Source organism: Leuciscus leuciscus (genome assembly GCF_965113295.1).
Source record: "Leuciscus leuciscus genome assembly, chromosome: 18".
Lineage (NCBI taxonomy): Eukaryota > Metazoa > Chordata > Actinopteri > Cypriniformes > Leuciscidae > Leuciscus > Leuciscus leuciscus.
In genome coordinates, this window is record NC_138742.1 from 9,186,671 (window position 1) to 9,200,249 (window position 13,579).

The following is a 13,579-nucleotide window of genomic DNA, read 5'->3' on the forward strand; positions in this document are numbered from 1 at the left end:
CATTATCCTTCAAATTCAGTATCATTTTCAATTTGGGCCATCTGAAGAAAAAGAATATTCCATAGACAATTAGCCTATTTATACTGTAGGCCTACAAACTGTACATTTATCCCCCAAACCTACCCATCACAGAAAACTTTCTGCATTTTTACATTTTCAAAAAAACATCACTTAGTATTATTTATGAGCGTTTTTCTTAATGGGACCAAAAAATGTCCCCCCAAGGACAAGGATTTCAGATATTGCTATCTTTGTGATCTTTAATGTTATGGTTAAATACATTCATGATTACAAAAATATGATCGTAAAACCAACTAGTTTTAATAACTGCTAAACGCAATTTTTAACACAAAGAAACATGTTTGCTGAGGGAATGTGGACGTGTTTTACAGTAGCAACAAGCCAGATTATTACATGAATTTCCATGAGAGGCGCTCCTTCTCAGTGTTCGGTGTTGAATTTGTTCAGTCCTTTATGGCACAATGGCCGCGTATTAAAACTATAGTGAGCACTTTACCTTAGACAGTAGTTTTGGGCATCACAGATACGTTGTGACACAACCGAGTGATCTAGGTAGGCAGCTTACTAGGCTTTGAAACACCGCCTTGTCTATGCAGGGACGACTGTCTGGGCTAACAGGACCCGAGTTGGATTATTTATCTATCGCAACCTAGCAGCACTCTCTGGGTAAGCAAACATTTGAGTTGTTATATGGTTTCTGAGTATTAGTTAGTGGCACATCGGTCTGTTTTATTTCCACTGCGAGATATGATGTTTACGTGCTACTTAGCCACACATGCTAATGGAATCCAACGGTAACCGGTTAGCTACGGCTAAACGAATGATGTACTAAATAAAGATACATTGAGCAGTTTTATTGCACCCTAGTGTCACAGTGCCCTGCACATGTAAATATACATTTTTGTTACGGAGGGGTGGCAAATGTTGTGTTAACCCCCAAAACACAAATCCTATTTGTGTGTGGACTGTCTTTGTTAGGACACCAGTTGTTCAGGAATTGTATCAATCATGTGTGAATTTTATTTTTTACATTTGTGTATTTATGAATTGTGTGTTTGTGTATTGTTTTTTAATTAGATATTACATATCTAATGCTATCCTGACTTTCTGTGTTGAAACTAGTTGGTGATAAATGTAAACATAAGTTAAGTGTAATTTCATGTGTAGTGGAAATAAATATATTTTATTTATTTATTTAGTTTTTAGGGGGATATTGGGCATGTTTTATAAGACGAGCACTTTATTTCAAAGAATGTTTGTCTTCATCTTCATCACAATAATTCTATAATAAATTAATCGGTAATAACTGACTCTGAAACGATATTATGATTTGGCTGACGTCACCAAGCCCTCTTATTTTTCAAGTAACTGTCATATCGGCGATGATCAATAGGCCTACTATTTTACTAATTCTGTGCAGTATAATAACAGATACTGTTTAAAAAATAAATAAATTAAATGGTAGCCATTATTATACGCTAAATGTTTCAAACATAAATCGGACGGGCAGAGTTATTAGGTAAAATAGTGTAAAGTTAGTGTACTACCCATAAATACTACAGCTTATACTTTCCAAATACCCACACTTGCGGTTTTTGCACTTGACCATTTGTCTACTAACATGACGTATTTCCTGTATTTGGCCTAAGTGTTCAAGTAGGCGTGAAGACTGCAAGTGTGTGTAGAACTTTTTATTACCCGATGGGACACACTTATAGTGTTGCAAAAATGCAAGTGTTTACAGTGCTTAATTTTAATTTTCAGTAGTTTTAAAATAAACTTCTAAATGTCTGGTCAGTAGTCCCTGTGTAACATAAGACACCATTTAAAATTGTGGTGCTTCTATCTAAGTGATAAAAAGCAGTTGCAAATGTTGTACAAAATACACACGGCCTACTCCTCTTTGCACCCATAAAATTACTACCAAATTACATGTAATATCTAATTAATTTAACTTGCAGTAGAATGTTTTCCTCTCTATCTCGCGATTTCAGGGCATGCGATTTCCCGAAAGTAATGCATGATGGGATATACGCTTAGCCTTGAATACCACTGATGCAGCATTAAGGCCAATTTATACTTCTGCGTCGAGTGTACGCCGTAGTGTACGTCGTAGGGTACGCACGTAGGCGACGCCGTCGTGAGCATTTATACTTCTGCGAATGTCTGTGTTGCTCTGCAGTTACACCGCCGAAACGCTAGTTGGCGCGGGTGGGTTTTAATGTTCCAGTTCCACTGTGTTTACATTCCTCGCGGCTGTTTTGAGTTTAGGTTTCTACGAGCAATGGCGACTGAAGGAGTCATACAGATGGCTGTATTTCCGCACTTCTTCAAGCAATCTCTCGGTCACTTGGTCTGTTTCCATGGCTCTTCACTGATCTTCGGAATTTAAAAATGGCGGGCGGGCGGTGCAGAGTGCAGAAGATCATTCCGGAAATGCGTAGGAGGAAACGCGATGCTATCCAGCCGACCAATCACAGATCTTGCGGTCCGCGTCGCCGCGACGCGTAGTTACATTTTTGAGGAGGTGCGCGTCAGGGTACGGCGAAGGGTACGACGTATGGTACACGTCAATGCGTATGCTACGCCGTACCTTCTACGCGAACCCGACGCAGAAGTATAAATTGGCCTTTAGTGTGGGTTTAGTGTGCATTAAGGGCACTGCACTTTGGCATTTTTTAGACATGGGACAGTCTTGCGCACTTACTTCCTGTCGCGTGCACGCGCTCTCAAGTGGCCAAGACCACAAGTGTTGGTATTTGGAAAGGCCCTACCTATACTGTACTATAGGTGTGTTCATGCCATTTCATAATTACGTAACGATTTCTGAAAACTACGCCTTGTACCACAGAACAACTGCTGGTTTATTTTGGAGTTAATAGTGCAAGAGTAATGTATAAAGCGGCGGTCACACTAGACTTTGAGCATGCGAAATTTGTTCGGATGCTGCAACGGTCGTGATATGGCGTCTTTTTTATAAACATGAATTTAACATATCAAATAGTAATACACTCAAAATGTTAAAAATATACAATCTACTCGACTTTACAAAAATGTTGTTCTATTAGTTCTATTCTATTAATTCAGCCAAGAGGTCACGCCATGACGTATCGATCTTCTACTGGTCACACGTGTTCACGTGATGCAAATTGGCAGCTTTGGAACGCAGCGAATTGCAAAACTTAAAAAAAAAAATGTACGCAGCGAAATGCAAGACTTTTCGCATAACACATTCACATGCATATGAATGGAAGTCAATGAAGCGAAGTCTAGTGACCGAATCCGAGGACGTGTCACGAACAGCTCCAAGTACACCGTCATGTGTTGTCATCTCTTAGTTACGGTAATTATGGTGAACGTAGCATATAGGTGGTACAGTGATATTTCCCTTTTGAAGTACTGAATATAAGAGCATCTTGCTATTATAATTTCATCTGAATCTTATGTCATAACCCTTTTTCATTCACTTCTCTTTGTTTCAGTCCAAATCCTGGCTTTGGTCATAATTGCCAGGCATGCGGATCAGGCTGCAGGGCTCTGGCCACGCGGCCCGTCTCCTCTCCGAGCTCAACCGCTGCCGTCTGTCTCGCCTCCTGTGTGACGTCATCCTCCAGGTCGGGGGCCGTTCCTTCCCAGCTCATCGTGTAGTACTGGCGTGCTCTTGCACGCACTTTAACAGCCTCTTCTCCAGAGCTTCCCGCAACCAGGATGGCATTCCCACCACCTTCTCTCTGGACTTTGTCTCTGCCGCCAATCTCGAGAAGGTGTTGACTTTTATCTACACGGGTGAGATTTTCACGGATTTGATCAATGTGGGTGTGCTGTATGAGTTGGCGGAAAGGCTCGGCGTGAGGGAGTTGGTGAGCGCTTGCCATGCCACCTTTCCTGACCTGCAGAGCTCCAGCTCTAGAGACCCGGTGGCCGATGGGGATACGGAAAGTGATATGGTGTCCGCCAACGCCGTGGCTGTGTCCGTTTGCTCATCCTCAGCAACATCTTGCTCTTCGCTCTCTTCTTCAGCCGCTCCCACACCTGTAACTCCATCTCCGGTTTCTCAAGGCAAGAACGGCAGGTTGAATCGTTCCCACTTGGCCACCCAGTCACCTAAAAACGAAGACTTGCAGGTGCATTTGGGTTACAACCAGCAGGTGACCAACAAGCTGAGTCCTTCAGACAGTAACCATTCTGCAGATGCTCTTCCTTGCCTTGTTTTGCAGCTCAAGACTGAGCAGGAGGATGAAGAAGAAAATGCAGGAAGTAACTCAGTGGACCAGCTTGTTGTTAATGGTAGCAAGTCAACGTTTGGGTCTCAGGAACCATGTTCCATTCCTGATTCTTCAGCCCAGCTTGGAGGTGAAACCTGCGCCCCTTCGTCGTCCTCCGGTGACCCCTTGGACAGTTTGCAGCTTGGGGCTGTTACAGGACCAATCAAAGATTCCGATTTTTTTGAGGAAGATGATGCTAGAAAGAGGCACCGCCTACAGGAAGAGCATACGGAAAGTGGCGATCAGTGGCGAGCACTTTCAGAGGACATTATTGAACTGAGCGACGAGGAGGAGCACTTCATCGTGGAGGAAGAGGACGACGAGGACTTGATGTGCATTGAGAACGGTGAAAACGGGGCATCTCTCGGCCAGTTGGCGTCATCGCAGCCATGCAAATCGTGCGGGATGCTGCTTCCGGTGGAAAACGACATCATACGAACTCACGCTGAGACGCACCTCTCGGAAACGGGTTCTTGTCTAGTTTGTGGCGCCTCCTTCTCGGACCGTTCTGCTGGTGTCGCACACGCCCTCACACACGTGGGCATCTTGCTCTTCTCCTGCGACGTTTGTGAGCACCAATTCCGGACCGAATCCGCATTGATTCTCCATAGACGTCAATCAGCAGCCAAATGCGTCCCTCAAAATCCCGACCAACTGAACGGAGCCTCCCAAGGGCAAGGAGGGGAACTGCAGTGCACCATTTGTGCTAAATCCATGGCAAATGATTTCAAAGTTAGTGGAGCATACATTTTTGTTTTTTTTGTTTATAAGCCTTACACTATGTCCTAATCAGGTGCAACGTGACAACTTTGAATCATAATGCTTGTGCCTTAATCATTAATTGAAATAAAACAGAAATTTAATAATATATAATATATATATAATATAACATATTTTTTTATATACATTTTTTTTAACTAAATCAACTAAAGCTAAATTAAATAAATTACAGCTGAATAGAAATATAAAAACTTATACAAATGACAAAAGCACCCAAGAAAATTATTAAAACATAAACTAAAATTAAAATATAAAATAAAAGCTATTATAAATTCAAAATATTAATAAACACTCAAATATATAAATAAATAATATAAATAATACTAAACACGTTTTAAAAAGCTACATTTTAAAATTATCAATAAATTAAACATGATATTTATGTTTATATATATATATACATTCTATTATTAATATTAAATATATAAATATAATATTAAAAAGTAAATGTACAAATAGATTAAAAATTCTAAATATTCTAAGTAAACATTTCTTCACAGTTTTTCAGCTACTCAAGTAGACCGTAAACAAATAAAACAGTAAATATTAGATGATAGCCTATATAATATTTCAAATAATAGAGTAAATATTACAGCAACCAAACTATTTATTTTTATTTATAATTTTTTCAAATAGGCCTAGCTTATGAATGAATGAGGCATTTAAATAACACTTTCATATGTACTACTGTACACCCAAAGCGCTTTACAATAATATCAGGGGACCTCTCCTCATCCACCACCAGTGTGCAGCATCCACTTGGATGATGCGACGGCAGCCACGGTACAACAGTGCGCTCACCACACATCAGCTATAGGTGGAGAGGAGCTGCCAGATATATGAGCTACCACTCTATTGGTTGCATACTGCTAACTAACTTGTATGGTAAAGGAAGAAAATTACTACAGTGAGATTCACAACTATCAAATTTTCGTAGATTAGTGTGTAATACTGCAATATTTTTATGACTGTAGAAAGACATTAGAATTCAGTTTCTTTTACTTTAATATATCAATGCATTTGATTGATTTATCTATATTAATGATGGATTTGTTCATTTTCTTCAGGCGCTGAGGGACCACGTTCAGAGCCACGCATGCTTGAGGACATTACGCTGTGGAGTATGCCAGCTGTCTCAGCCCTCTCGATGCGCCCTCCTGTGGCACACACTAACACACCTTTTTCCAATTTACACTTGTCCACAATGCGCCAACCCCTTCCTGGAGAGTGCACTGCTGGAGAGACACCTGTCTGTACACGCAGAGGAAGGAGCGTCAGCGAAACGAGGCGACGGCAGTCCGGAAACCAGCGGAGAAGGCCAGGCCGAGCTGCGCTGCTTCCTGTGTCCGCAGACCTTCCCCTCCGAAACCGCGTTTCATTACCATCTCAGCGTGCATTCCAACGAGCTCCAGGGCAGCCAGGTTTGGCCGGCCAAGCGCAAGGCAGACCAGCTCATCGAATACTCCTCATCCTCCTCCTCGCCCTTGGAGGCGAGCGGCTCGGGTAAAGCAGGTTTCAACCTGAGCATGGGCTTCAACCTGCAGGACAAAATGGCTCACGGGGGCGTCCCGTTTCCGGCCGGACTAGTACTGAACGGCAACTCCGGTGCTGGCACGGGGCTTAGGGAAAAAGTGTATCGCTGCCGGTATTGCGGCAAGCATTTCGCACATTCGGGTGAGTTCACCTACCACCTCCGCATCCACACGGGCGAGAAGCCCTACCAGTGCAAAGTATGCCTGCGCTTTTTCCGTGGCCGATCCACCATGATCTGCCACCTAAAGACGCACTCTGGCGCCCTCATGTACCGCTGCACCGTCTGCGGATTGTTTTTCTCCACGCTTAAAATGGTTTCCTCGCACATGGAGGTCCATAAAGACCAGCTGCCGCCCGATTTTAACATCGAGGAGACCTTCATGTATAACGACCACTCTAAAGAGCCCGTCCCAAACCTGGACACCTGAACAACGTCGCCCTCCGTACGCTCCGTCACACTGTGTGCCCACGTTTACTTACTCAGTAAGTTGTCGAGGACAAGTGACCGTAGACCTAGAATGTAATGAAGTGTTTAATGTGATCGTCTTTGTGTTGTTGTACACAGAATGAGATTGATTCTTGTTTTTTAAAGACTAAATTAAGGGTGAAACTTTATTTTAAAAATGTAGTGTTGATTCTTGACCACTTGATGGCAAGAGAGACTGAGCAAAGTTACAAGGCCGATCACACGTTTTGGACACACCTCTTCATTTTTTATTATTATTTCCTTTTTTTTTTTTTTTTTACATTTTAGAATAATAATAAAGTCATTAAAGCTATGAAAAAAAAAAAAAAATCTAACTATCTTATACTGTAGCTTCTTCAAACTTTTGCCAAGAATGTCATGAGGTGCAGGTGTTTGAACACTGTTGGAGGAGTTTACATGTGTGCTGAGCACTGTTTGGCACTTTTCTGGTCAAACTTGTTCATTTAAAATGACCAATTATTAACAAAAAAAATTCAGTTTTGAAGAACCATGTATAAACACATTATTATTTTCAGCCATTTAAAGGGATAGTTCACCCAAAAATGAAAATGCTGTCATCATTTACTTTCCCTCAAGTTGTTCCAAACCTGTATGAGTATCTTTCTGCTGTTGAACACAAAGAAAGATATTTTAAAGAATGATAATCAAACAGTTGATGGACTCATTGGCTTCCATAGTAGGGAAAAAAAACATTTGATTTGTAGTGTTTTAATAACAAAGTCATTTTTAACAGGATGTTGTTCCAAGTGCTGATGTGCGATTACCTCTATATACTCTTCCGGCAACAATAAGCTATATGTCTCTGGTTATTCTAAAAAAGCACAAAGTAACCTTTGTTCTTTCACGAGCGCAAGTTGAGAATAAACCAAGACTTTGTTTCTACGTTTTCTGATAAATAAAGCAGTGCTCTAGGTCAAGAATATAAATAAAATAAAGGTACTTTTCTTTTACAGAATAGTTGTTATTTTTATAGTTGTGCAGTGTATCACTTGACGTTGACTAAATTAGAAATAGTTACGAGATGAAGTATCATATAGTTTGTATGTTGTGCATAATGCAAAACACTTCAAACGTTGGTCATTCATTTCATTCGCAAAATGAAGAAAAGAGAGGCGAGTCAGACTGAGGTGCTAATATATCAGTCGGTTCACATGGCAGTGTTCACATTCTTCACTCGGCACATATCAGTATTTTGTGCAAATGGTATTGTCATGAATAGAAACAATTATTTTCTTCTGTATCGTTTTCCCAGCAGTTATATGCCTTTTTGTTTAGTACACTTCTTTCTTATAGGACACTTTTACATACATTTTTAAATAATGTTTTTTGTTCACATCAATATATGGTCCATTGATAATTTATGTTATTGGTCAAACCACGAAGTATGTATTCAAAGCTGCTGGGACGTTGTGTTTGTTATAGCCTTATTTGCAATGTACCACAGAAAAATAATGGCTGAACAGAATGGCCTTATAAATTGCCTAGTTTTATCAACTACTTCACCTTTATCCGTCAGTCAGTTTTATTTTTAGGAAGAAAATGCATATGATCTGTGCTTTCTTTGCTACTCTCTTTGATGTTGAACGTGTGATAGGAATTTTATTTTCAACATGAAACAATTGCCTTATATAACTTCAGTGTTATTTATATAATTTATATATGTTCAGTGTCATGATCAGAAATCTGTTATCTTTTACTACAGCTGTTCTTGTCTTCTGAATAAAAACGGTACTTTCAAAACTAGTCAGGGACTCTTGTCTTTTTTTTTTTAACAGTGAAGTTTTGATCATGTTCACAGAATTTGAACTCAAAGACCACAGATTATCAATGTTAAAAGTATTTATAGTGTATTTATATTCAACAAACATTACTATGATGGATAATAATTTTCCAGACATCGGTGCAGGACATGCTCAAAAACAAAAATACATTAACCTCCACGGTTTGCTCCCCCTTTCACTCAAACATGACTTAAAATAAATGTTATACATTTTTTGTGACATCACATCCATTACAATATGTACAAACAAGTTGCTGAGCTAAAAAAAAGCCATTTAATCATCACTATAGGTGTTGTTATTGAGAGTATGGACAGCTAAGTGAAAGTTTCCGTCGAGTAGAACAATCAAAACAGTCTACACTGGCATGTGGTTAGGGTTTTTATTACTGAGTTCCTAGATGTGACAAAAGGAACCGGTGGAAATAAAGGTTACGAAATGTTGACAATATTTCCTTCCTTGCACTGTTAACAATACTGAGGTGAGAAAAACAGGAGACAATATGGCTAGTTATAAAGCAAATGACCAAACATCTGCCTCAACAAGGCCATTTAATGTGCTTTGCTACACAAAATCGTCATTTAGGAGTTTCCCTCTTCACGCGTCAATGTCGGAGTGGCTCGTGCTTGTGTTGCTGAGCTTCCGCTCTTTCACCGCGGCCGTCCCTGTGTTGTCGGCTACCGCATTAGCTGGCGTGCTGGCCGGCTGTAAAGAGATGCGGCTGATGACTGTGTTTATTAGATTGTTGCGGAAGCTCTTGCTGAGAAAGTTGTAGAGGATTGGGTTGGCGATGCAGTGAAAGAGCGACAAGCATTGCACGAGGCTAAACGAGAAGTACAGCACCCCGACCATGTTGCAGGAGAACAGGTGCCAATCCAGGTCGTCGATTGTCAACAAGAACAACACCAAATGGTACGGTAGCCAGCAGGCCACAAAGACCAGCGAGTACACATGCACCAACCACACGTCCCGGCGATTCTCGATGTCCGGGGATGAGCGGATGGCTCGGGCGATCAAGACGTTGCAGGTGACGATGACTGATGCCGGGCCCAAGAACTGGAATATCAGGCAAAGGAAGGAAACCGAGACGAACCACTCCGTGTAGTAGTGCTCGGGAACCATATAGCAGCCCGGTTCATCCCACTCCAACAGCTCAACGTGGACGTTCTCCAGCAAGGCCAGCACAAGCGACAAGAGCCAGATCCCGGCGCAGAGCAACCAGCGGCGTTTTTGATTTGGGGGAAAGCAGGCGGGTGAGTTAGGACGCGCCAAGGACAAGTATCTCTCAAGAGTCATGAAGGCCAGGAAAAAGGAGCTGCTGTAGAAGTTAATGACGTACACGAGGTGCGTGACCTTGCAAAGGAAGCGGCCCCACAGCCAAACCTTGTTCATGGTCACCTCCAGCATGAAGAAGGGCATGGTGAAGATCACCATTAAGTCGGACAAGCTCACGTTGATGATGCAGAACAGCACGCCATTCGCCGAATGCCGCCTACGCCAGTTCACCCACACCACCACAGTGTTCTCAGCCAACCCTACCATGAACAGCACCAGGTAAAGGAGGAAAAGAGCAATCCGTCGGCCATTCTCGTCTAGGTGGATGGTGCACTCGTTGACAAACCACAGCGTGTCGTTGTAGAGGTCGTACGACGAGTTGTGTAGATCGAAGCTCATGTTCTGCAGACAGAAACAGACAGTTGTTCACTTGACCTATTGTACGGGTAAAAATTGCTATGCTGGGAAGGGGCAAGAGGGACAGATTTTAGTGGAAATTTTTTGTCACACCATCGTCTAAAAGCAGGGCAGAACAACTTTGGCCCACAATATATGCTGTCCTGCAGAGTTTAGCTCTAATGTTTATTGAACATACATGTCTGTAATTTTCAAGCAATCCTGAAGACTCTGGCTAGATTTTTGGGTTGGAGCTAAACCCTAAATTGGACCTCGAGGGCCAAAGATGCCTGTCCCTTCATTTAGAGAATTGTGCCTCGGATATTTTTTCCCAAAATCTGTCCCTTTTGCTCTTTCCCAGCTCAGCAAGTTTTTGACAAGTTTGGACCTCAAGGCCCAGAGTTGCCTACCCCTGCTCTAAAAGTATTTTGGCACCAAATATATCAAAGATTACCTAAGTTTTTTGTTCCCCAATTAGAACATTAAAGCCAACATATCCCGAGACAACTACATCGGGGATCAATGCTAATCAAATTCTTATAGTTTCCTAAATGACAGGGCTAGGCGACCTACCTTGCTGTGTAGTTGCTGCTGATGAGGCTCTCAGGTTCGGCGACCCCTCTGTAGAAGCAGTCCTGGAGAAATATCACTGGAGGCTTTGCTTGACTGGAATGTTGTGTGGTATCTAGCCATACGTTGGCTTGTGGGGCAAAATAAGCTCTTCCCTCTCTCTCTCACACGCCTGGTTGCTCCACCGTCACACTGACAGGACATCCTCACAGGACAAGAGGGGATTGAATCTGACAGGAAGGACTCCGAGAATCTCTTGATAGCAGATAGTATCATCCATATAACCGGAGAGAATGTTTGTTTTTCTGCGAGTATTGGTCTAAACAATGTGTGTACCCAAGATGGAATTAAAGTGGTTGCAGCAGGGTGTGGCGCAACAACAAAATAAGGATTATGCACAAGCCCCAGGGTGTATATGTTACACGTTACCCTAAGCACACCAAATCTGTACTAATGAGCAGGCACATGATACTCTTATTGGTAGCTAAACACATTATGAATTCTGCCTGCTAATGTCTGGAGCGAGATTAACTGTTTTAAACAATTGCAATACATCTCTTGCATTTTCTTCTCAATAACCAAAATTTTGCACATATCATTAAGCAGTATTTTTATACAAAGTGGATACTGTATGTATATAAGATAAGCTTTTACATGTGCTAATTAGCATATTAATGAGATCTACATGCAAATTAGGCACAAAAAAAAGCAATTTATAATTAAGAAGCAATACTACAATACACATTTTTGGACATAATTAACGACCTTTGATAAGTTGCATGATTATTATAGCAGAAATCGTTTGTTCCTGAGTGTCTAAATGAGCTCAGTCCCAATTTTATTAACAAAAAAGTGCTTTTTATGATTATGAATTTAGGTGCTTGCTGCAGGGTGTCTCTACACAAATTAATAAATCAATTAAATAAAAAGAAATTTACTGTGTCCAATTGCTGCACACCATAATAAACGCCACAGTTCAACTGTGAATTATTTAGATGTGCGTGGATTGACTACTTTGTTCTTATCTGAACACGAGTTAAATCGGTTGGGGCCCTGGGGCCTCTGGAAGGTTTCCAGATGATCTTTTCACAGTTCTGAAAGTCTAAAAGGAAAAAGAAATATTAGATGGTTTGTGCCTGACATGCTGAAAAAACACAACCCCCAGCAGGACAATAGCAGGAAATGCTTTGGTGGTCGAGGGGCAGTGAGTGGCAGGCAAAGCAAGAGAGAGAGGTAGGAAGCCAGCCGTACATCAAACTCCCTCACAACACCCCCGGCATCCCCCACTGCCCATTTCAGCAACTGCTACTGTGGTTGAGAACACTACAAAACGATCACTTATCTAATCTGACTTAAAGGGATAGCTCACCCAAAAATGAAAATCTTGTCATTTACTCAACCTAATGTTGTTCCAAACATGAATGGGGTTCTTTCTTCTGTTTTTTTTTTAAGTAATGTTGGGAACTAGACAGTTGACGGTAGACATTGACTTCCATAGTATTTTTTTTCCTACTATGGAAGTCAATGGCTACCGTCAACTGATTGCTTACTCACATTCTTCACTTCATCATCTTTTGATTTCCAACAGAAGAAAGAAACTCATACAGGTTTGGAACAACATTAGGTTGAGTAAATGACAAGATTTTTGGGAGAACTATCCCTTTAAAGACACCCATTTCTGGTGCTTATGGCTTCAAAGAACAAATATTTGAAATGTTGTAGTTGGGTTGACTTTAGCGTTAAGACATTTCTGTTTGAAAATGATCATTTATAGCAAGTCCAAAAAGGGCCTAATTCATGAAATGTGAGCAGGACAAATTACTTCCTGAATTATACATAAAACAAGTCACTTCAATGTGCTTCAATTGATGCTCGTATGGACTCCTGTGTGTACGGCTGCTCAGAATGGATTACTGCTTGCTGAATATTATGCAGTATACGCTACATACTGCTTACTATTAAACAAATTTTTTATCTGAAACAACACATAGAGATTAACATTTGAAACAGTTGTATGCTACGATATCGTCATACATTGCTACTGTAGGTTGCATTTAATTGTCAGTGGATGCCATTTTTAATAAATCCATTTCAAAACAGCATTTGTAATATTACGAGTAGTATTTTTAAGAGTAGTATGATAGTGATATGAATATGATAGTATGCCACTCTGAAAAGCCCAAATCTGCCAAAACATTTTTTTTTTTAAATTAGGAGTTGAAACATATCTATGCGGTCAAAATTTAAACTGGCTCCAAATGAGGCCTATTAGTGCTTTTCACACTTAAATATTCAATTATGATAATGAATGTAATACACACATCATCCAAATCTGTATGAGCTTCTTTCTTCTGCTGAACACAAAAGAAGATATTTTGAAGAATGTTGGCAATCAGACAGATGGTAGCCATTGACTTCCATAGTATGAAAAAAACAAAACACTATGTCAAAGTCAATGGCTGCCGTCAACTGTC

General features: G+C 40.9%; 2 protein-coding genes across 2 annotated transcripts; one reads left to right on the forward strand and one right to left on the reverse strand.

Moving 5' to 3' along the window:
• The first annotated feature begins 69 nt into the window (after window positions 1-69).
• zbtb39 (zinc finger and BTB domain containing 39) lies at window positions 70-8,829 on the forward strand. Its single transcript, XM_082146197.1, has 3 exons — window positions 70-687; window positions 3,504-5,018; window positions 6,134-8,829. The coding sequence occupies exons 2-3, from the start codon at window positions 3,537-3,539 to the stop codon at window positions 7,025-7,027; spliced, it is 2,376 nt and encodes a 791-aa protein (XP_082002323.1). The 5' UTR covers window positions 70-687; window positions 3,504-3,536; the 3' UTR covers window positions 7,028-8,829.
• A 78-nt stretch (window positions 8,830-8,907) lies between these two features.
• Window positions 8,908-11,830, reverse strand: ackr5 (atypical chemokine receptor 5). Its single transcript, XM_082146249.1, has 2 exons — window positions 11,109-11,830; window positions 8,908-10,541 (listed from the first exon to the last, which is right to left on the reverse strand). Exon 2 carries the CDS (start codon window positions 10,536-10,538, stop codon window positions 9,462-9,464), a length of 1,077 nt encoding a protein of 358 aa, XP_082002375.1. The 5' UTR covers window positions 10,539-10,541; window positions 11,109-11,830; the 3' UTR covers window positions 8,908-9,461.
• Window positions 11,831-13,579: the final 1,749 nt, after the last annotated feature.

Coding starts and splice junctions, on each gene's coding strand:
- zbtb39 (XM_082146197.1), top strand. CDS start 3,537: ATGCGGATCAGGCTGCAGGGCTCTGGCCACGCGGCCCGTCTCCTCTCC. Junction 5,019..6,133: donor CCATGGCAAATGATTTCAAA/GTTAGTGGAGCA, acceptor CATTTTCTTCAG/GCGCTGAGGGACCACGTTCA.
- ackr5 (XM_082146249.1), bottom strand. CDS start 10,538: ATGAGCTTCGATCTACACAACTCGTCGTACGACCTCTACAACGACACG.